At 45.6% G+C, this 24,856-nt stretch overlaps 1 protein-coding gene across 1 annotated transcript in view; it reads left to right on the top strand.

The window, feature by feature from the left end:
* DNAH2 (dynein axonemal heavy chain 2) overlaps positions 1 to 24,580 on the top strand; it is a 136,044-nt gene extending 111,464 nt beyond the window's left edge. Inside the window, exons 73-86 of the mRNA XM_063449723.1 lie at positions 12,735 to 12,861; positions 13,805 to 13,991; positions 14,339 to 14,487; positions 15,100 to 15,283; positions 15,489 to 15,679; positions 15,820 to 16,011; positions 18,955 to 19,139; positions 19,382 to 19,610; positions 19,745 to 19,896; positions 20,027 to 20,141; positions 21,318 to 21,494; positions 23,315 to 23,389; positions 23,588 to 23,738; positions 24,263 to 24,580. Coding sequence (XP_063305793.1) covers positions 12,735 to 12,861; positions 13,805 to 13,991; positions 14,339 to 14,487; positions 15,100 to 15,283; positions 15,489 to 15,679; positions 15,820 to 16,011; positions 18,955 to 19,139; positions 19,382 to 19,610; positions 19,745 to 19,896; positions 20,027 to 20,141; positions 21,318 to 21,494; positions 23,315 to 23,389; positions 23,588 to 23,738; positions 24,263 to 24,417 — 2,269 coding nt within the window. The 3' untranslated portion in view covers positions 24,418 to 24,580. The remainder of the gene's footprint in view (positions 1 to 12,734; positions 12,862 to 13,804; positions 13,992 to 14,338; positions 14,488 to 15,099; positions 15,284 to 15,488; positions 15,680 to 15,819; positions 16,012 to 18,954; positions 19,140 to 19,381; positions 19,611 to 19,744; positions 19,897 to 20,026; positions 20,142 to 21,317; positions 21,495 to 23,314; positions 23,390 to 23,587; positions 23,739 to 24,262) is intronic.
* The last annotated feature ends 276 nt before the right edge of the window (positions 24,581 to 24,856 follow it).

The raw sequence follows: 24,856 nt of genomic DNA on the forward strand, positions 1-24,856 counted from the left end.
ATAAAAAGACCGACCGCGCTGGAGTGAACAGCCGAAATTGGTTCCATGCGTTTTGGCCCTGCGCTTGGTCACAGAAAAAGGGAATTAACTGCACGAAAGACTTATGCTACGGAGACTAGGGAGAGTTCGCAAAAATCCCATTGTTCGGGTGTTTCTTTCTACCGAACGGGTGGCCGTTCGGTAGTTTCTATACGAATTTAAGACCATGTGGAGGTCTCAGCGGTGTTTGCCTAGCCGAATGTCCGATTTGAGTTCCAGACACTCGACGGCAAAACACAGCTGTTCGGGAGTTTAAAATGTCCGCCGCCACGTGTTCGTCTCCCGAATGGCGGCCACCAAGAGAACAAAGAACCCACTACACGAATGGCCAATTACCCGTTTGCAACATTGTTGCAAACGGTAATTGGAGGCACACTTACTACTGGGGTTGTCATAATAACTGGAGTGATTCTACCAGACGAATGCTGCATACATTTCACATATATAGGTTACAATTCAACCGAACACATAGGAATAACTGTAATTTTTAGGACAGCCCAATGCCATCCACTACACTGCTCCCCCTTGCCCACAAGCCGGCATACACAGTCTGACCCAACACGGATCGGCTTGGGGATGCCCGGGGTGCTCATGGATAATTTTTCCAAGTCTGTTTGTCTAGACAACCCGTCAGCGTTTCCATTTTGTTTGCCCGGGCGGTACTGAATGTTAAAGTCAAAGGGCTGCAGCGCCAAACTCCAGCACAGCAGCCTGGCATTGTCCCCAGCCACCCGGTTCAGCCATACGAACGGGTTGTGATCCGTGATCAAAGAAAAGGGCTGTCCATACAAATACGGCTGCAACTTCTTTAGGGCCCACACCACAGCCAGGCATTGCTTCTCGATGGCGGCGTAGCTTACTTCTCTGGGTAACAACTTGCGACTGATGTAAGCCACGGGATGTTCTCCACCATCGGCCCCGACTTGGCTCAGTACTGCCCCCAATCCAAACATAGAAGCATCTGTGTGAACAAGAAAACGTTTAGTTGGATTTGGAGCTGCCAAGACAGGGGCATTGATTAGTGCGTTTTTCAAATGTTGTAATGCCTGCTCATACTCCGGGGTCCAGGTTACTTGGCGGGGCAGGTTCTTATGGATCAGGTCGGTAAGGGGGTTTGGCCAAGGCGCTATAATTGGGAACAAACTTCCTATAATATCCAGCCGTCCCTAGAAACGCTAGTACTTGAGTCTTAGTCCTAGGGGTGGGCCATTGGGCTACGGTCTCTACTTTGGCTGGTTCTGGTTTCTGTTTCCCACAGGCCACCCGATGGCCCAGATATTGCACCTCGGCCATCCCTATACTACATTTGGCCGGTTTCAACGTCAAACCGGCTTCCCTAATCCTGTCTAGAACCGCTCCTATACGGTCCAAGTGCTCCTGCCAGGTATTGCTGAAGATGGCAATATCATCTAGATATGCACAGGTGTAGTCCTGGAACCCATATAGGAGGTGGTCCACCATCCGCTGGAAGGTAGCTGGGGCGTTTTTCATCCCAAACGGCATGACCTTAAATTGGTACAAGCCGAATGGGGTGACAAAGGCCGACTTAGGGATGGTGTCCGGGGCCAAGGGAATCTGCCAATACCCCTTACACAAGTCAGTGGTAGTGAGGTATTGGCCTCTGGCCATCCGGTCCAGCAGTTCGTCTATCCTGGGCATAGGATAGGCGTCGGACACTGTTTTCTCGTTCAGCCTCCGGTAGTCCACGCAGAAGCGGGTCGTACCATCCCGCTTAGGCACGAGGACTACTGGGGAAGGGATCAATCACCCCCAATTGGAGCATCGCATCGATCTCCTTGCGCATATTCTCCCGCACCGCTTATGGGATGCGGTAGGGGGTCTGGCGCATGGGTAGTTGTCCTAGGGTTTCCACCCGGTGAGTGGCCAGAGGAGTGTATCCAGGTACATTAGAGAAGGTATCTTGCTTCTCTCTTAACAGCTGTTGTACCTCGATACGCTCCTGGGGGCTCAGCCGGTCTCCCAGTGCAACTTCTCCTAAATCCCCAGACCGTCCCCCAGCAGGTCTGGGAGGGGAAGGCTGTCAAACCCGTCAGAGTTGGGCACACATATAGCGGTCACCTCCTCTGAGCGTTCCTGGTAGGGTTTCATCATGTTCATATGGAGCATGCGTCGCCCTCCAGTTCCGGCGCAGGAGCCAATTATATAAGTGTGTCACATCTGTGTTCCACCACTCTATAAGGGCCCTGCCAGGCGGCCTGTAACTTATCATGTCGGACAGGTTTTCGAATTAAAGCTTTCTGCCCCACCTGGAAGCTACAGTCCCTGGCGCCCCGATCATACCATGTGCGCTAGCAGGTCTGATCCGCCTGAAGGTTTTCTTTTACCGTCTTAGTTAATGCTTCTAGGCGGTCTCGGAATGCCAACACATATGGTATGATGGGGGTGCCGTCTGCGCTCCGGTCTCCCTCCCAATGCTCTCTAATAAGGTCTAGGGGCCCTCTTACTCTTCTCCCAAATAACAATTCAAATGGGGAAAACCCGGTTGACTCCTGCGGCACCTCCCGGTAAGCAAAGAGGAGGTGTGGCAGGAATCGCTCCCAGCTCCACAGGGGTCTCGGCGAAGGTTCGGAGCATTTGTTTCAATGTACCATTGAACCGTTCGCAGAGCCCATTAGTCTGGGGGTGGTAACGGGCACTGATGCTAGGTTTTATGTCACAGAACTTCCAGAGGTGCTGGGTGACCTCCGCGGTGAATTGGGTACCCTGATCCGAGATGATCTCCCTGGGTAACCCCATCCGGGAGAAGTTCTGCATGAGAGCCTCGGCCACCGTTTCCGCGTGGATATTGGTCAGAGCCACCGCCTCTGGATATCTAGTGGCATAGTCTACAACAGTTAAAATATATTTCTTGCCCGAAGGGCTAGGTTTCTGGAGTGGGCCTATTAAATCCACTGCTAATCTGCTAAAAGGTTCTTCGATTATGGGTAGGGGGTGTAGTTTTGCCTTCCGTTGGTCTCCCCTTTTTCCTACCCTCTGGCAATACTTGCGAACTTCCTGGCTGATTCCTGGCCAAAATAAACTTTAGGTCAGCCGGTACCTGGTTCGACTGACCCCTAAATGTCCGGATAGCGGAATATCGTGCGCTATCGGAGTAACTCCGCTCGGTACCGCTGCGGCACTACTAGTTGCCTCATAACAAGCGGGTCTGACCCGGCTATCTGTTTGTCAGACTCTCTGTACAATAGCTGCTTATCCCAAATAAATCTCTCGCCCTCCCCCCGGGTTGGTCAGCTACAACCTTGTCCCTATATATTTGTAATGTAGGGTCAGTTATCACCTCTGCTGCAAATTCGTTAGGAGGGGCCCAGGGAACACAATCTAAGGAAGGGGAAGGATCTCTCACCTGAACCTCCGGCATTGTGTTGTGGTCCTGGGTGTGGGCCTGTTGTCTGGTGACCACGGGATTGGCTTCCCCTGTGGTTGGGGTCTGGGGCTCAAAAGCAGACGTGAGCCTTCCCAGATCATTCCCCAGCAAAACTTCTGCGGGCAATTGTGGCATCAACCCCACTTCCACCTCTCCTGACCCCGCTACCCAATGTAGGTGAACCCTTGCTGTAGGTAGCCGGTATACTGCTCCCCCGGCTACCCTGACGGCTACAGTCTTGCTTGTCTTGGCTTTATCCGAGACTAGGTGGCTTTTGACCAGAGTTATAGTGGCTCCTGAGTCGCAGAGCCCTTGCACAGCTTTACCCTCCAGGTATACGGTTTGTCTGTGATGCTGGCGGTTATCAGCATTTGCCTGTAATGGATCTGCCTCGTGTAGCACTTCCCACTGTTCCACGGTGGTGATTGGAACTGCCGAGCCATAGGTTGTCGTGATCACGTCCTGGTAGTAGTGGGCTGCTGCTCTCGGTGGTGGTGGTGGTCCTGGTCGGATCCAGGTGGATCGGTCTCGGAGTTGCGGGCACACTACAAGTGATTGGACCGATCCACCTGGATCCGACCAGGACCACCACCACCGAGAGCAGCAACCCACTACTACCAGGACGTGATCACAACACCCTATGGCTCGGCAGTTCCAATCACTTGTAGTGTCCCCACCTCTGGCAGTGGTGACATTGCACAGAGCTAGGCTGGCGGAACCTCGGTTGGGCTGCGGTTGGTGGGGATGGTAGTTGTCTGGGTGGTGGTGGGGTAGCTCGACCCCCCTAGGGGTCTTACAGCGGTCTTAATGACTACAGGTTTTTGTTGTCTGCGCACATCCATCTGCTTTACTAGCTGCCTCCGTGAGGGATGTATGGTTGTGGTCCCTTACCCACTCTTGGACATCTGCTGGTACCCCATCATAAAATTGTTCCAACAGCAACATTTGTAATATGATTTGTTAGCCTGTACCCATCCGAGGGCCGCCCGCTGTAATCTACAAGCCCATTCTGCATGTGAATCTTTTTCCGCTTTCTTTAGTTCCCTGAACCGCCTTCGGTATGCCTCTGGTGTGATGTCATACCGAGCCAATATAATTTCTTTTACCCGACTGTAGTCACAAATTTCTTCGTCGGGTACAGTACGGTAAGCTTCTGCTGCTCTCCCGGTTAGTCGCCCAGCTAAAATGGGGACCCTGATTTTATGCAAGGCACACAGTCTTTCAAAATCCCGGAGAAATGCATCTATATCTTCCTCTGCCTCTACATACATTTTAAATGCTTGGTACGGTATTTTTGGCTTACCCTCTTGTACCATGGTTACTGCTGCGCTGCGTTCTGGGGTTGCTGTTATCCTTTGCCTCAGTACAAACTCCTGGACTTCTGTCATAGTCCTGGAGATGATCTCTGCCGGTGGATTCTCCCCATAAAAGGACAACCTAAATTGCAGCTGCCTTTGAAACTCCATTTGTTCTTGTCCTTCCGCCGAATCACTATGTTCAGGAACTGAACCGCCATCTGTTTGGTATTCCGCCATAACTTCAGCGATGAGAACAGCTTTAGTTTTATTGCTGGCTGGAATACCCCTTGCTTCCAGGAGGTCTTTTAGCGTGGAGCGTTTTAGTGTAGAATAGTCAATCTCCAGCCGTACTCCAATGGTACTTGTTCCTCTGTGAGTCTGGATCCCACCGCTGCCACCAAGTTTCTATACAAATTTAAGGCAGTGTGGAGGTCTCAGCGGTGTTTGCCTAGCCGAATGTCCGATTTGAGTTCCAGACACTCTACGGCAAAACACCGCTGTTCGGGAGTTTAAAATGGCTGCCGCCACGTGTTCGTCTCCCGAATGGCGGCCACCCTGATAATTTGGGGATATTTATGGGATAATAATAGTAAACAGTTGAGAATTGCCCACTATTTCAATTCTCAGATCCCAAAGATCATTATCGTGTAAGTGAAATGTATTCCATATAAATAAAATCACAATTTGTTATGAAAATAGATACAATTTATTTTTATTTTTTTTATTTTTTTTATTTTTTTAATTCTTTATTTTGTCGAGTGCAGTGAGAAGTACAGGTGAGGACATTTACATTTGACAGAATTCGGAGTGACAATGTGTAAACATTTGAGATTAAGAAACGTTGCACTCTTTTTTTTTTTTTTGTATTAATACATGCTTATTCAAACAAAGATTATGAGTAAATGGTGTTAATAACAAGCGTTTAAACCTAGTTGAAAGATAATACTATAAGATTTTCAAGCTGGGGTAGCTCTGGTGTTGAGCAGCGTAGGGCTGCAGGTGAGTATTAGACAACCGTTTCAGCCCCAGATCTACGGTAAGATTGCTCTGAGCATAACATATTAAGATATAAACATTGGTTGCAGGGCTACACTCCAGTGCTAGACCTCAGTTTCGGCACCAGGTCTACGGGAAGATTGCTCTGAACATATCAAATTAACACATAAACATTTGCAGTAGGGTTGCACGCCAGTGCTAGACGTCAGTTTCAGCACCAGGTCTAAGGTAATATTGGTCTGAGCATAACAAATTAAGACATAAACATTGGCAGTAGTATTGCACGCAGGTATTAGGCATCAGTATCAGTACCAGGTCTACGGTAAGGTTGCTTTGAGCATAACAAATTAAGATTTAAACATTAGTAGTAGGGCTGCTCGCCAGGACCAGACATCAGCATCAGCATCAGGTCTACAGTAAGATTGCTCCGAGCATAACAAATTAAGATATAAACATTGGCAGTAGGGCTGCGCGCAAGTGCTAGACATCAGTGTCAGCATCAGGTCTGCGGTAGTATCGCTCTGAGCATGACAAATTGAGATAGAAACATTGGTAGTAGGGCTGCATGCAAATACTAGGCATCAATATCAGTACCAGGTTTACAGGTTATATTGCTCTGAGCATTACTAATTAAGATATAAACATAGACAGTGGGTTGCTTCTTTTATAACAAGCAACATTCTGCAGTATACAGTTCAGTTCTGTGGGTTTGGGACCTTATGCGTGGTATGGGCGAAAGTATCCGTCTATGTCGGCAGGCGGTGTCCATCAGTATCTGTTCCTGTGCAGAATGTGCCCAACATGTTTGTGCCAGTCTATTGTCTAGGAGACCAGTCGGCCGCAGCCATGAAGCATTTTCTCCATCAGGGCCTGCAACAGTGTTCAGGTGCCCGTTGGAAGCTTGGCAGCCCGTTGTGCTCTGAAAGCGGTGGAAGATGATGTTCCAAGGCCGGCTGGCTTAAACGGCCTGACTTAGATACAATTTATTGTGACAATTTAAATAATAATGATAATAAGTAACATGCGTGACAATAATCAATGAATATTCAGTATAACATGATTATGCAATACAAATGGTAATATATTTTCCAACGGTTAACACAGCTTAGAATCTACAACATTAGCTGTCAAGAAGATTTATGATGAGACTAAGAAAGTTTCACACAGAGAACAGAATTCCTCAGAGTGCAGCGTAAGGTCGTAAAAGTTTAGCTAGCAGTTAACAACTGAAATGACCCTTTCAATGCTGGTTAAATTCTCTTAGGTAATGAAGATCTATTCTCATGTAATTTTAAATAAAATAACATTTAAACCAGCTCATTAGTCACTTCCTGGAACCATCCAATAAGAGTAGTCTACTATGTTCTAGAAGCAGAATTTTAACTTGCCTAAACAGATATTTTATCTTATTTTAGAGCAAATCAATACACCTGGATAAATATCACGATATGCTAACATGTGATATGTCACATAAATACATACTTATTCTAACTCCATCTGCAGCATGGAATGGTTATAAATATATACTTCTTAGTTAACTAAGATTTCTAAATATCGAAATCTGATCGTGATTTATCCAGTCATATATCATGCTATTAGAAAATGTTAATTAATTTAGATTAATTAATTGAAACCGGTATAATTACCAGTTGAGTAGACATTCTCATCTGATGAGTAGATAGTCTCAGGAACTTGTTTGGATTTCTCGCTCTGACTCAGCTTTTCTTTCTTAGCCTGCGATCCTGACTGCCTCCTTTTGCTTTCTCTGCATTCCCCTGCATACCTCTCTCTTCCCTTTGTCTTAACTTTTAAAGGAAAAGATTCTCTGTTCGTCACTAGGTAATAGACCAATAGAAATTTGGAGGTGTGGTTACCTTCCTTTTAACAATTTAAGTATTTGGTCTATAGAGGGCAGTCTCGTCCCACTAAACATACGTATCCAGGAAAGAGTTAACTTTTCCTGGTGGCTATTTTGATGTAATTTTGGCTTATCTATATGGTTGCCATAACTCAAGTTTTCTGTTAGTTCAAAGCCTTTCCTTGAAGTTTCTTCAGACTATGTGTCTCCAATTCCTACTGTAATTTCTAAAATTGACAGTTTGAACTTAATTTCAACTTCTAAATTACAACGAGAATCTTGTGAAATTTAGAAAGTAAAATTAATTACTAAGTCTTATCTGGTCACTGGTGTCTGGCTTTCTTGTGTGACGCTAACATTAAGAAGAGTATTCCGTCTCCCTTCTCTGTTAGACTCATTGTATCACTTGGTTTGTTTATACAAAGCATTCCTTTAGCTCTGGCAAAGTGGTCAGTTTTACAGAAAGGATAGAAATTTCGTGTCTCTTTGTTAACTTGAAAATAACAAAATGGAGTCTGGTCTGTTCAGAGTGACTCAGAATATACACGTTTAATTTCTATCATAGCACCAAATGTCTGCCGATATAAATACCCTGACAATAACAAAGAACCCACTACACGAATGGCCAATTACCTGTTTGCAACAGTGTTGCAAACGGTAATTGGAGGCACACTTACTACTGGGGTGGTCTGGCTGTTCGGTAGTTTCACTCTCATAATAACTGGAGTGATTCTACCGAACAATCAGGCGAATGCTGCATACATTTCACATACATAGGTTACAATTCAACCAAACACATAGGAATAACTGTAATTTTTAGGACAGCCCAATGCCATCCGCTACAGAGAGTACACTATGTACAGTGATAGATTACAGTCCCGCTCAGAGAGTACACATCATACAGTGATAGATTACAGCCCCGCTCAGAGAGTACACTATGTACAGTGATAGATTACAGTCCCGCTCAGAGAGTACACATCATACAGTGATAGATTACAGTCCCGCTCAGAGAGTACACATCATACAGTGATAGATTACAGTCCCACTCAGAGAGTACACTATGCACAGTGATAGATTACAGCCTCGCTCAGAGAGTACACTATGTACAGTGATAGATTAGTCCCACTCAGCGAGTACACTATGCACAGTCATAGATTACAGCCTCGCTCAGAGAGTACACATCATACAGTGATAGATTACAGTCCCACTCAGAGAGTACACTATGCACAGTGATAGATTGAAGCCCTGCTCAGAGAGTACACTATGTACAGTGATAGATTGCAGCCCTGCTCAGAGAGTACACTATGTACAGTGATAGATTACAGCCTCGCTCAGAGAGTATACTATGTACAGTGATAGATTACAGCCCTGCTCAGAGAGTACACATCATACAGTGATAGATTACAGCCCCGCTCAGAGAGTACACTATGTACAGTGATAGATTACAGCCCTGCTCAGAGAGTACACTATGTACAGTAATAGATTAAAGCCCCGCTCAGAGAGTACACTATATACAGTGATAGATTGCAGCCCTGCTCAGAGAGTACACTATGTACAGTGATAGATTACAGCCTCGCTCAGAGAGTACACATCGTACAGTGATAGATTACAGCCCTGCTCAGAGAGTGCACTATGTACAGTGATAGATTACAGTCCCGCTCAGAGAGTACACATCATACAGTGATAGATTAAAGCCTCGCTCAGAGAGTACACATCATACAGTGATAGATTACAGCCCTGCTCAGATAGTACACTATGTATAGTGATAGATTACAGCCTCGCTCAGAGAGTACACTATGCACAGTCATAGATTACAGCCTCGCTCAGAGAGTACACTATGTACAGTCATAGATTACAGCCCTGCTCAGAGAGTACACTATGCACAGTGATAGATTGCAGCCCTGCTCAGAGAGTACACTATGTACAGTGATAGATTGCAGCCATGCTCAGAGAGTACACTATGTACAGTGATAGATTACAGCCTCGCTCAGAGAGTACACTATGTACAGTGATACATTAAAGCCCCGCTCAGAGAGTACACTATGTACAGTAATAGATTACAGTCCCACTCAGAGTACACTATGCACAGTCATAGATTACAGCCTCGCTCAGAGAGTACACATCATACAGTGATAGATTACAGTCCAACTCAGAGAGTACACTATGTACAGTGATAGATTAAAGCCCCGCTCAGTGAGTACACTATGTACAGTAATAGATTACAGTCCCACTCAGAGAGTACACTATGCACAGTCATAGATTACAGCCTCGCTCAGAGAGTACACATCATACAGTGATAGATTACAGTCCCACTCAGAGAGTACACTATGTACAGTGATAGATTACAGCCTCGCTCAGAGAGTACACATCATACAGTGATAGATTACAGCCCTGCTCAGATAGTACACTATGTATAGTGATAGATTAAAGCCCCACTCAGAGAGTACACTATGTATAGTGATAGATTAAAGCCCCGCTCAGAGAGTACACTATGTACAGTAATAGATTAAAGCCTCACTCAGAGAGTACACATCAAACAGTGATAGATTACAGTCCCACTCAGAGAGTACACTATGCACAGTCATAGATTACAGTCCCGCTCAGAGAGTACACTATGTACAGTGATAGATTAAAGCCTCGCTCAGAGTACACTATGTACAGTGATAGATTACAGTCCCACTCAGAGAGTACACTATGTACAGTGATTGCAGCCCTGCTCAGAGAGTACACTATGTACAGTCATAGATTACAGCCACGCTCAGAGAGTACACTATGTACAGTGATAGATTACAGCCCTGCTCAGAGAGTACACTATGTACAGTGATAGATTACAGCCCCGCTCAGAGAGTACACTATGTACAGTGATAGATTACAGCCCCGCTCAGAGAGTACACTATGTACAGTGATAGATTGCAGCCCTGCTCAGAGAGTACACTATGTACAGTGATAGATTGCAGCCCTGCTCAGAGAGTACACTATGTACAGTCATAGATTACAGCCTCGCTCAGAGAGTACACTATGTACAGTCATAGATTACAGCCTCGCTCAGAGAGTACACTATGTACAGTGATAGATTAAAGCCTCGCTCAGAGAGTACACATCATACAGTGATAGATTACAGCCTCGCTCAGAGAGTACACATCATACAGTGATAGATTACAGCCTCGCTCAGAGAGTACACATCATACAGTGATAGATTACAGCCTCGCTCAGAGAGTACACATCATACAGTGATAGATTACAGCCTCGCTCAGAGAGTACACATCATACAGTGATAGATTACAGCCTCGCTCAGAGAGTACACATCATACAGTGATAGATTACAGCCTCGCTCAGAGAGTACACATCAAACAGTGATAGATTACAGCCTCGCTCAGAAAGTACACATCATACAGTGATAGATTACAGCCTCGCTCAGAGAGTACACATCATACAGTGATAGATTACAGCCTCGCTCAGAGAGTACACATCAAACAGTGATAGATTACAGCCTCGCTCAGAGAGTACACATCATACAGTGATAGATTACAGCCTCGCTCAGAGAGTACACTATGTACAGTGATAGATTGCAGCCCTGCTCAGAGAGTGCACTATGTACAGTCATAGATTACAGCCTCGCTCAGAGAGTACACTATGTACAGTGATAGATTAAAGCCTCGCTCAGAGAGTACACATCATACAGTGATAGATTACAGCCTCGCTCAGAGAGTACACATCATACAGTGATAGATTACAGTCCCGCTCAGAGAGTACACATCATACAGTGATAGATTACAGCCTCGCTCAGAGAGTACACATCATACAGTGATAGATTACAGCCTCGCTCAGAGAGTACACATCATACAGTGATAGATTACAGCCTCGCTCAGAGAGTACACATCATACAGTGATAGATTACAGCCTCGCTCAGAGAGTACACTATGTACAGTGATAGATTACAGCCTCGCTCAGAGAGTACACATCATACAGTGATAGATTACAGCCTCGCTCAGAGAGTACACTATGTACAGTAATAGATTACAGCCTCGCTCAGAGAGTACACATCATACAGTGATAGATTAAAGCCTCGCTCAGAGAGTACACATCATACAGTGATAGATTACAGCCCCGCTCAGAGAGTACACATCATACAGTGATAGATTACAGCCTCGCTCAGAGAGTACACTATGTACAGTGATAGATTACAGCCCTGCTCAGAGAGTACACTATGTACAGTGATAGATTACAGCCTCGCTCAGAGAGTACACTATGTACAGTGATGGATTACAGCCTCGCTCAGAGAGTACACATCATACAGTGATAGATTAAAGCCTCGCTCAGAGAGTACACATCATACAGTGATAGATTACAGCCCCGCTCAGAGAGTACACATCATACAGTGATAGATTACAGCCTCGCTCAGAGAGTACACATCATACAGTGATAGATTACAGCCTCGCTCAGAAAGTACACATCATACAGTGATAGATTACAGCCTCGCTCAGAGAGTACACATCATACAGTGATAGATTACAGCCTCGCTCAGAGAGTACACATCATACAGTGATAGATTACAGCCTCGCTCAGAGAGTACACATCATACAGTGATAGATTACAGCCTCGCTCAGAGAGTACACATCATACAGTGATAGATTACAGCCTCGCACAGAGAGTACACATCATACAGTGATAGATTACAGCCTCGCTCAGAGAGTACACATCATACAGTGATAGATTACAGCCTCGCTCAGAGAGTACACATCATACAGTGATAGATTACAGCCTCGCTCAGAGAGTACACATCATACAGTGATAGATTACAGCCTCGCTCAGAGAGTACACATCATACAGTGATAGATTACAGCCTCGCTCAGAGAGTACACATCATACAGTGATAGATTACAGCCTCGCTCAGAGAGTACACATCATACAGTGATAGATTACAGCCTCGCTCAGAGAGTACACATCATACAGTGATAGATTACAGCCTCGCTCAGAGAGTACACATCATACAGTGATAGATTACAGCCTCGCTCAGAGAGTACACATCATACAGTGATAGATTACAGCCTCGCTCAGAGAGTACACATCATACAGTGATAGAGAGGTTTACACTATGTAGCAAGTGAACAGTATGTGCAAGATACCTGAATGGTGTATTTTATGTTTCGGCCCACAGATACACATGCCGTGCCCTCTTTGAGCGACATAAGCTCCTTTTCAGCTTTCAGATGTGTGCCAAGATTCTAGAGGTGTCAGGAAAACTGAACATGGATGAATATAATTTCTTCTTGCGTGGAGGGCTGGTGAGTTTGTTTTCAAAACACTGTTCTACTACATACATGTCTGGCTAGCACTGCTGCCGTCTGCACTGTATCTGTGCTGGTTGTACGTGTCATGGTGTAGTAGTGTGTGAAATGGAGGCTGACACTGGCACTGTCTGTGTTGTGTATACGTGGCATGGTGTAGTAGTGTGCGAGGGGAGGCTGGAACGGTCTGTGCTGTGTTTACATGTTATGGTGTAGTAGCGTGTGAGGGGGGCGCTGGCGCTGTCTGTGCTGTGTATACATGTTATGGTGTAGTAGTGTGCGAGGGGAGGCTGGCACTGTCTGTGCTGTGTATACATGGCATGGTGTAGTAGCGTGTGAGGGGGCGCTGGTGCTGTCTGTGCTGTGTATACATGTTATGGTGTAGTAGTGTGCGAGGGGAGGCTGGCGCTGTCTGTGCTGTGTTTACATGTTATGGTGTAGTAGCGTGTGAGGGGGCGCTGGCGCTGTCTGTGCTGTGTATACATGTTATGGTGTAGTAGTGTGCGAGGAGGACGCTGGCGCTGTCTGTGCTGTTTATACATGTTATGGTGTAGTAATGTGTAAGGGGGAGGCTGGCACTCACTGTTTGTGCTGTGTATACATGTTATGGTGTAGTAGTGTGCGAGGGGAGGCTGGCACGGTCTGTGCTGTGTATACATGTTATGGTGTAGTAGTGTGCGAGGGGAGGCTGGCACGGTCTGTGCTGTGTATACATGTTATGGTGTAGTAGTGTGTGAGGGGAGGCTGGCACGGTCTGTGCTGTGTATACATGTTATGGTGTAGTAGTGTGTGAGGGGAGGCTGGCACGGTCTGTGCTGTGTATACATGTTATGGTGTAGTAGTGTGCTGGCGCTGTCTGTGCTGTGTATACATTTTATGGTGTAGTAGTGTGTGAGGGGGACGTAACAACAACACATTCTTAGCGTTATTATTCTTGTAGGTTCTGGACCGTGATGAGCAGATGGATAACCCCTGTACCAGTTGGCTATCTGATGCCAATTGGGATAACATTACTGAACTGGACAAGCTAACAAATTTCCATGGCATTATGAACTCATTTGAGCAGTATCCCCGGGATTGGAACTTGTGGTATACCAGCCCTGAGCCGGAGAAGGCATGCCTGCCAGGTAGTGTATTTGTTTTTAGAAAAAAAACTGGTTGAATAGTCTCCACCCATGACAGATGAGAATACCCGATGAATCCGCCTCCCTAAAGGTTCCAAACACAATGAAGGTGAAATCAGACAGTTTGATTTGAGAATTGCCTCTGCCCTGGAATTTCACTGAAGCCAGTTTCATTCTGAGTTTGGCTGATTTGGAGATTTAATCCAGTCTAGCAATTGTATCCTACCGTTTATCTGGTTCTCAAGTCAGCACAACTCTGCTTAGTAAAATTGACCTTTACATTATTGAAGTGCTTGCATCCATGCTTCTCTATGGTTCCCTATATAGACCTCACTCTGTGTGTCCTACAGGTGAATGGGAAAACGCATGCAGTGAGATGCAGAGAATGCTCATCGTCCGTTCCCTGCGTCAAGACCGCGTGGCCTTCTGTGTTACTGCTTTCATCATCAATAACCTTGGGTCAAAGTTTACAGAGCCACCAGTGCTGGATATGAGAGCGGTGAGCTATCTGCACGTCTGTAAATGTTCACACAGAGAGATGGCAATCTGTCACATGGGGACAGGGTGACTCACATAGGCAGGTCCGCCATACAACTGCGTGTTTCATGTGGCTAGAGAAGTGGATTCACATACAGTTGCGTGTTACACTTGGACAGGGCTGACTCGTATACACATGCATGTTACACTTAGACAGGACTGATTCACATACAGTTGCGTGTTACACTTAGACAGGGCTGACTCACATACAGTTGCATGTTATACTTTGACAGGAATGATTCACATAAAGTTGCATGTTATACTTTGACAGGAATGATTCACATACAGTTGCATGTTATACTTTGACAGGGCTGACTCACATACAGTTGCATGTTATACTTAGGGCTGACTTACATACAGTTGCGTGTTAAAGTTGGACATGGCTAACTCACCTAGAGCTGCGTGTTATGTGATGGCCGCACACCACTATAATCTCTGCTTCTTATCCTCCCACCCATCTTTATCTCTGCTTATCGACCCACCACACACTTATTAGTTTCACATCCACCATATCATCTCTTGTTCACTTTTCTTCTATCTCCTGTGTTTCAGCCACATTTTTATGTCTTCTCAGGTGGTAGATGACTCACTGCCTCGTTCCCCTCTGGTCTTTGTACTCTCTTCTGGTGTGGATCCAACAGGAACTCTGCTACAGCTTGCTGAGCAGCGAGGCATGTCCCAGCGTTTCCATGCACTGTCTCTTGGGCAAGGACAAGCTCCTATTGCCACCAGAATGATCAAGGAAGGCGTCAAGGATGGTAAGAACCACGACATTGTTAAACACAGTCATTGCCTCGTGCACACATGCACACACATCTTTATCTCTACCAGAAATATTTGAAAATAACATGTCAGCAGCAATGATAGAGCTGCCATCGTGTGCCTCCGATCAGACTACACAACTGGTATGTCATTGTGTCATTGTATGGCCTTCTATATGATTAACTTCTCTATCTGTTTTAGGACACTGGGTTTTCCTAGCCAACTGCCACCTGTCCTTATCATGGATGCCACAATTAGACAAGCTGGTGGAGCAGTTGCAGGTGGAGGACCCGCACCCTAATTTCAGGTTGTGGCTCAGCTCCAGTCCACACCCAGACTTCCCCATTTCCATCTTACAGGCCAGCATTAAGATGACAACTGAACCTCCCAAGGTCAGTCCTCAGGGAAAGGACAAGTGGTTGGTAAAGGGTTTAATTTAAAGGAGAATATAATGGAATGGGGTGGAACCAACTTAGCAGTAATATCATCTGGAACAAGGATTGTATTAACTAATGTAACTTGTGATTCCCAGGGCTTGCGTGCCAACATGAAGCGTATGTACCAACTCATAACGGATCCTCAATTCTCACGCTGCACCAAGACTAACAGCTACCGACGGCTGCTCTTTTCCCTCTGCTTCTTTCATAGCGTTTTAATAGAGCGACGGAAGTTCCTCCAGCTTGGCTGGAACATTGTATATGGCTTTAATGACTCAGACTTTGAGGTGAGACTTAGCTCCTTACGTGGTATAAACCAAAATAACACTCCACAGTTCTTGGTTAAGGTACACGCAAGCATTGATTTTCTAGTTTCATTTATTTTCATCCATTTGAACAATCTTTTACCCACGGACTCATCTCTACCTCCACTTTCTATGCTACCATTTACTCATCTCTTATTCTAACCCAGCAAATTATCTCTCCTCCTTGGGCCACTACTCCCCAATCTGCCACCCTCACTCAGTTACCACCACTATCTCACCTCCCACTACCATTCAGTCACCTCTCATTCCATCACCACTCACTTGTCTCCAGTCACTGCTCAGACTTCTTTAATTCTCATCCTTCCAGCACTCAGTCATCTCTCATCCCAATTACCTGCAGCCAACACTCAAACAGCCCTCATGCCTATGTGCTTCCCATACAGCCCTCATTCCTCTGTGCTTCCCATACAGCCCCCATAGCTCTGTGCTTCCCATACAGCCCCCATTCCTCTGTGCTTCCCATACAGCCCCCATTCCTCTGTGCTTCCCATACAGCCCCCATTCCTCTGTGCTTCCCATACAGCCCTCATTCCTCTGTGCTTCCCATACAGCCCCCATAGCTCTGTGCTTCCCATACAGCCCCCATTCCTCTGTGCTTCCCATACAGCCCCCATTCCTCTGTGCTTCCCATACAGCCCCCATTCCTCTGTGCTTCCCATACAGCCCCCATAGCTCTGTGCTTCCCATACAGCCCCCATAGCTCTGTGCTTCCCATACAGCCCCCATAGCTCTGTGCTTCCCATACAGCCCCCATAGCTCTGTGCTTCCCATACAGCCCCCACTGCTCTGTGCTTCCCATACAGCCCCCATTCCTCTATGCTTTCCATACAGCTCCCATTCCTGTGTGCTCCCCATACAGCCCCCATTGATCTGGGCTTCCCATGCAGTCCCAATCCCTCTGTGTTTCCCCTACAGCCCCCATTCCTCTGGGCTTCCCACACAGCCCCCATTCCTCTGTGTTTCGCCTACAGCCCCCATTCCTCGTTTTTTCCCATGCTGTCCCAATCCCTCTGTGCTTCCCATACAGCCCCCATAGCTCTGTGCTTCCCATACAGCCCCCATAGCTCTGTGCTTCCCATACAGCCCCCATAGCTCTGTGCTTCCCATACAGCCCCCATAGCTCTGTGTTTCCCCTACAGCCCCCATAGCTCTGTGCTTCCCATACAGCCCCCATAGCTCTGTGCTTCCCATACAGCCCCCATAGCTCTGTGCTTCCCATACAGCCCCCATTCCTCTATGCTTTCCATACAGCTCCCATTCCTGTGTGCTCCCCATACAGCCCCCATTGATCTGGGCTTCCCATGCAGTCCCAATCCCTCTGTGTTTACCCTACAGCCCCCATTCCTCTGGGCTTCCCATACAGCCCCCATTCCTCTGTTTTTCCCATGCAGTCCCAATCCCTCTGTGCTTCCCATACAGCCCCCATAGCTCTGTGCTTCCCATACAGCCCCCATAGCTCTGTGCTTCCCATACAGCCCCCATAGCTCTGTGCTTCCCATACAGCCCCCACTGCTCTGTGCTTCCCATACAGCCCCCATTCCTCTGTTTTTCCCATGCAGTCCCAATCCCTCTGTGCTTCCCATACAGCCCCCATAGCTCTGTGCTTCCCATACAGCCCCCATAGCTCTGTGCTTCCCATACAGCCCCCACTGCTCTGTGCTTCCCATACAGCCCCCATTCCTCTGTGTTTCACATATAGTCCCCATTGCTCTGTGTTTCCCATACAGCCTCCATTCCTCTGTGTTTCCCCTACAGCCCCCATTGGTCTGAGCTTCCCATACAGCCCCCATTCCTCTATGCTTTCTATACAGCTCCCATTCCTGTTTGCTCCCCATACAGCCCCCATTGATCTGGGCTTCCCATGCAGTCCCATTCCTCTGTGCTTCCCATACAGCCCTCATTCCTCTGTGCTTCCCATACAGCCCCCATTCCTCTGTGCTTCCCATACAGCCCCCATTCCTCTGTGCTTCCCATACAGCCCCCATTCCTCTGTGCTTTCCATACAGCCCCCATTCCTATGGGCTTCCCATACAGCCCCCATAGCTCTGTTCTTCCCATACAGCCCCCATAGCTCTGTGCTTCCCATACAGCCCCCATAGCTCTGTGCTTCCCATACAGTCCCCATTGCTCTGTGCTTCCCATACAGCCCCCACTGCTCTGTGCTCCCCATACAGCCCCCATTCCTCTGTGTTTCACATATAGTCCCCATTGCTCTGTGCTTCCCATACAGCCCCCATAGCTCTGTGCTTCCCATACAGCCTCCATTCCTCTGTGTTTCCCCTACAGCCCCCATTGGTCTGAGCTTCCCATACAGCCCCCATTGCTCTATGCTTTCCATACAGCTCCCATTCCTGTGTGCTCCCCATACAGCCCCCATTGATCTGGGCTTCCCATACAGCCCCCATTCCTCTGTTTTTCCCATGCAGTCCCAATCCCTCTGTGTTTCCCCTACAGCCCCCATTGGTCTGTGCTTCCCATACAGCCCCCATTCCTCTGTGTTTCACCTACAGTCCCCATTGCTCTGGGCTTCCCATACAGCCCCCTTTCCTCTGTTTTTCCCATGCAGTCCCAATTCCTCTGTGCTTCCCATACAGCCTCCATTCCTCTTGGCTTCCCACACAGCCTCCATTCCTCTGTGTTTCCCCTACAGTCCTCATTGCTCTATGCTCCCCATGCAGTCCCAATTCCTCTGTGCTTCACATAGAGCCTCCATTCCTTCCCATGCAGCTACCAGTCATTACTGAGTCTCACTCAGCCCCAGATACTTATTAAAAGCCATTCATCACTTACTTGACACTCGGGTATTTGACCAGTTAAAAGGCGTCATTTCCATCGTACATAAGACTTTTCGTAAATATATCTAAGGAAAATTAAACAAAAAATGCTCTACGTGTGCACTCACAGGTGTCGGAGAACCTGCTAAGTATATACTTAGACGAATATGAGGAAACGCCTTGGGATGCTCTTAAATACTTGATTTCTGGCGTCAATTATGGTGGTCATGTGACTGACGACTGGGATAGACGTCTCCTTGGCACCTATATTAATGATTACTTCACTGATCAGGCTCTGACCACGCCGTTCTTCAGGTACCAAGAGTTCAATATTTAATGTGATGTGTGAACATGTTATGGTCTGTCTTTCAATGCAGTGTGTTCTTGCTATGTATGCAGGCTGAGTTAGTTTACATGTTGTTGTGGTCTAAGTGTGAAAGTGAGTTTGTTTCTCTTTGTGCTTTGTATGCTGAGCAATGTAACGTATTTTCACTTGCTCAGATCGTGCATTGTGTAAATATATGGTGTAGTACTGATCTCCTTTTTCGCACTTACAGACTTTCAGTGCTGGACACCTACTACATCCCTCGTGATGGGACCCTGACATCGTACAAAGAATATATTAGCATGCTCCCCGCTGTAGATCACCCTGAAGCCTTTGGGCAACACCCCAATTCGGACATTGCCAGTCAGATTACTGAAGCTCGCACCCTGTTTGACACCTTGCTGTCTCTTCAGCCTCAGATTACTCCTAGTGCTCAGGGAGGGCAGAGTCGAGAAGAAAAGGTTATTTGCTTCTGATGTTTAGATTATTGTACTCACTCACTCACAAGCCTGAATCATAATTCCTTTACTATTCATTCTATTCTATTTGTATTTCTTTCCATTAAGTGTGTGTAACATGTATCACTATTGCATAGGTGTTGGAGTTGTTGTCTGATGTTCGGCAGAAGATTCCACCTGAGATAGACTATGAGGGCACCAGGAAAGTCCTGAGTGATGATCCCAGCCCAATCAATGTTGTGTTACTTCAAGAGATTCAACGATACAATGCACTTTTACATACTATCAGGTCTGTATTCAAACTGTTCTTAATCACCAATTTGCCTTGCTCCATGTGACATCTTTGTTATCATTGTATGCATGCTTTCTGTATCTTGGTGACATTTAGCCATTGATGTGCTTTTATGTTCACTCTATAGGTCCTCTCTCCTTGACTTGGAACATGGTATTCAGGGTCTGGTGGTCATGTCTACAGAGCTGGAGGAGATATTTACCTGTATACATGGTGCCCGTGTACCCCCACTCTGGGGAAAGGTATAGCAAGAAATACAGTTGGGGTTCCAACATACTATAGGATGGAACATTGAATGGAGGGGTATAGGTAGATTGTGAAGTATTGAGGTTTTGAAGCTTATCCAAAAATATTAAATTGAGGCCTTATTATCAACAACAATGATTTTTTGTCAATCTTTCTTTTATTAAGGCTTATGTTTTGGGTGGTACCGAATAAAGAAAGGTGAATGAACGATAAGTACACAATATAGGGATACCACATCATGGTTTAACATCTCCTAGCAATGACTGCCTCATTTTATATTATTTAAGTAAAATATAAACATTTTTACTAAACTGTTGTGTCAGGACTATGAACAGATATAGCAGTGCACTCTGGTAAGTCTTTGGGCTATGTAGCCGCCGATTTTACTCCAAATTCTGCCTGCCAGGCAAGAGCTTGTGCTGCCCACGTCTGCACAGCTCGGTGGTCAGGCTCCGCTCCCCAAACTACAATGATTTTTTAATGCAATGATCAGTATTGCTGTCAGCTTCTCACATAGACCTGGATCTGAACTTTATATACATATATTACAGATATAGTGCATTCAAATGTCCCTATTTTACAATAAATTCAGCTTTCATTAACTTACAGTGACAGTTGAAGTGAATCAGGGAAAGGCTGAGCTGCCCCAGCCAATTCTGGTTTTGCCATAACGTTCGTTGTGAGATCTAATCAGATTTGTGCATGTGCAAACTGACTCAATCATTACATTTCAATCGTTAGAAAAAGAAAACGCGAACAACTTTATCAAGTCAATAGCAGCCTCTCTGTATGTTTGCTGTTACATATGTTTAACCACCTCCTCCATTAAGTAAAAGACAAGGAGGGATCTCTTTTCATGAGTGAAAGTCATGATGATTTATTCATATATCGTAGTCTTCACAATGCAATAGCCAAATCGTAAACAAAGTATTACTTTGATTTTTATTCATTAGTTTGTGGGCCTGGTGAGCCACAATTCTGTGAATGACAAAACCTCAACCCCCCCCCCCCAAACAAATCTTTACCTTCTGTAGGGAACGAACAATCTAATAGCATTTCTCTGTCCAGTTGTTCAAAAGCTCTAGTTAAATTTACCGAGGAAAGAGTCACAAAGGCCTGGTGGTGAAGAGACTAGAGTTTGATATAATATTTTGATAATTCCTTTTTTCCAGGCTTACCCTTCACTAAAACCGCTGGCTGCGTGGACTCGTGACCTGGTTCTACGAATGGAGATGTTTGCACGTTGGGCAGAGACTGCTCGTCCTCCTGTCCTATATTGGCTATCGGCATTCACCTTTCCCACTGGCTTCCTAACTGCTGTGCTTCAGACAGCGGCCCGGCAAAATAATGTGAGTTGGTTATAAAGGGCAGATTGTGTGAGTGAAACAATGTAAAATGTACAAGGATATAGCAGGGATATGGAGTCTCACTGCTCAATTCTCTGTCATTTAGGAGTTAACTCCCTTTGTATATGCAGTCTTAATTACACCTTTGTGCAGGTGACTTACACAGCCTTCCTAAACATTTCCTGTAAAGAGTCATCTAATGTTTACACTTCCTGTATTGCAAATTCTGTATAATTTAGAATTTCTTCCTATATGTAATTAAAGTTCAACTTACGCAGCATGAGATAAAAACCTTTAAAGTAAGTTACATCTGAATGAAAATGAAACAAAACCTTTTTGTATTCATGCAGACTGTGTCAGTCACAGCCGGAGGAGGTGTGGCCAGGGCTGGATAAACAGAAACAAAGTGATTAAACTCGGAAATGGAAGTGAATTCAGCAGTGAGACTGCAGGGGCATGATAAAACTACTTCATTAAGCTAAAATTGTTTTGGTGACTATAGTGTCCCTTTAAAGAAAATATCCAATCACAGAGTGTTTTCCATAATTATACTATATTGCTTATTAATAAAAATAACATGTAAAACGTATTTCTATGATGTGGAAATTCCAACACAGCTTCCCATGAGCTCTGACTCCACATCTATAACCTATAAAAGCTTCGATAAGCTGTGAAACCATATCAAACACTCCTTCCAATTATAACTTTAATTAGCTTATTAATAATTTTGCTGACCCCATAATTTTACAATGTATCCTGCACATCTCTTTAAATCATTCCACTAACCACATTATTCCTAGCCCCATAACATTCACAATCAAGTCCATATACTGTGTCAGTCTTTCTATTTGTTAAACTATGCTTTGTCACTGTTTACATTGCACCAACAAATTCTGTAACACTAGATGTGAAGGAATAACCCATCACTTTAGCTCCTTTCGGCTGTTAATAATTATTATGCTCCACTGGTTGGCCGCCATTTCGAACATGTGAACGTATATGGTTGGGACAATGGATGTCGGCCATCTTGTCTCCCAAACGCTGGCAGCGGGACGTGGTCGTTGAGTGCCTGGTCATAATTTCAGCCAGGCCCCCCCCCCCAGAACACTGGTCACCATGGACTTAAGGCACTTTCCAGTTCACCTAGACTAACGGCGTTCGGGAGTTACACATGGAGCATTCTACATGAACCAGCTTTCCTCTACCTTTTGTGGTTTTCGTACAAAACCCCACAAACGAAAACCGGCTCTGGCCACAATTTCCCTGGAACTATTTTGGGCTTCAACCTCGTGGCAGACCGGTCAAAACTTCCCAGCGATGGCGATCAAAAACTACTGAACGGATCTGGGTGATTTTTGGGATATTTTGTTTAGCCATATCCCAGCTATCCGTGGGGTTTCTATGTATTTGTGGGGTGTTTAATAAAAATTGTTATACTTTTCTGTCCCTGGAGATAATTGAGTTTGTACAGTTCCTGACTCAATTATCTCTCAGGCACAGAGGAGGAGTTTACTGACTGTATACATTTGATGCCTGTGCTTCCATTGAAACAGTCTTCTCCCAGCATTAAGCCTTCACTCATGTGTGGGGGGTTATGGAACAGCTGTGATATTTGTGCCTTTGGATTTATTCATGTTGGGTATGGGGAAAAGGGCATCCGTGGCATTGATACCCTGGCAAACCGTTAACTTAATTATTTTAATTAGATTCAATTTTTAATTAATTATTTTAATTAGATTAAAAGAAAATTATTGGAACATGTATATTTTGATTAGTGTATTAAGTGCTTTGAGATTAAAGTTGCCTCATTATCCATCCTTTAGATCTCTGTCGACTCGCTGTCCTGGGAGTTCATTGTGTCCACGGTAGATGACAATAATCTTGTGTATCCACCAAAGGTAAGAACCCGGGGATTATTCAGTAAAATGGGGCAATGATTCCCCCCCCCCCCCCCCTGCAAGTTGAGGAAGTGACAAAGACAGAAGGAACTATGAGCCTGTCCCTCCCCCTGCAGGGTGACACAGTGACAGACAGACAGAAAGAGCTGTGAGCTTGCAGCTTTAATATAGTGCTAAACATTGTTTGTCTTCCTCCAGGAGGGTGTGTGGATCCGAGGTCTTTACCTGGAGGGGGCCGGGTGGGATAAGAAGAACTCTTGTCTAATTGAGGCTGAGCCAATGCAACTGGTTTGTCCTCTACCAACTGTGCATTTCAGACCCACAGAGAGCAAGAAGAAAAGCAGCAAAGGTATGGCAACCCACCAATCTCCACTCACACTGACCTACCATTACATACCACAACCCACCAATCTCCACTCACACTGACGTACCATGACATACTACAACCCACCAATCTCCACTCACACTGACCTACCATTACATACCACAACCCACCAATCTCCACTCACACTGACCTACCATTACATACCACAAGCCACCAATCTCCACTCACACTGACCTACTATCGCATACCGCAACCCACCAATCCCCACTCACACTTCTGTACCATCACATACCGCAACCCACCAATCTCCACTCACACTGACCTACCATCACATACAGCAACACACCAATCTCCACTCACACTTATATACCATCACCTAATGAAACAGATTGATCTCCACTCATATACCACAGTACACTCATCTACCATAACAATGTGCACTATTTTGCCATTGTTCACTCCTTTGTTCCGTCACATACCGCAGTGTACTGACATGCTCACATGCTGGACTCCCCAATCTGTACGTACTGTTCTCTTTCTATTTGTAGGGCTGTACTCCTGTCCATGTTATTATTACCCAATCCGTTCCGGTACCGCTGATCGCGCATCCTTTGTCATCGCGGTGGACCTTCGCACAGGTGCTGTGTCAGCAGAGCACTGGATAAAGAGGGGCACAGCTCTGCTCATGAGTCTGGACAGCTAGTGTAGACATAACTTGTGATGCTCTGTACCATGGAGTGACACAGGAGGCTTAGCACAATACAAAGCACTCTGTAAATAGAAACTCTGTTCAACTCTATGGCAACTCTTAATGTTAATAAAATTACAGTAAAGTTTATATTATTGTTATGTTACTTTTCCCTAAACTGTGTCAGCCTCTTTATTCGCCACTAGAGGGCGGCAATGTATCAGTCTCTTTTATATATTTCACCAGATTTGCCAACTATTTACTGAATTATTGAAGAATACTGGTCTGCCAGTATCCCCTATGCTGCGTGGACTTACTGCCATAAAAGTTACAAGTTTACCTGTATTAACCTGTCTGTACCAAATATAAATAACAAATGGTATTCAGCATTCAGCATATTCCATAGGTTAAATAAACAGGAATCATATCAGATATGTTAAGATATGATATGATA

The sequence above is a fragment of the Pelobates fuscus genome, chromosome 3, assembly GCF_036172605.1.
Source record: "Pelobates fuscus isolate aPelFus1 chromosome 3, aPelFus1.pri, whole genome shotgun sequence".
Lineage (NCBI taxonomy): Eukaryota > Metazoa > Chordata > Amphibia > Anura > Pelobatidae > Pelobates > Pelobates fuscus.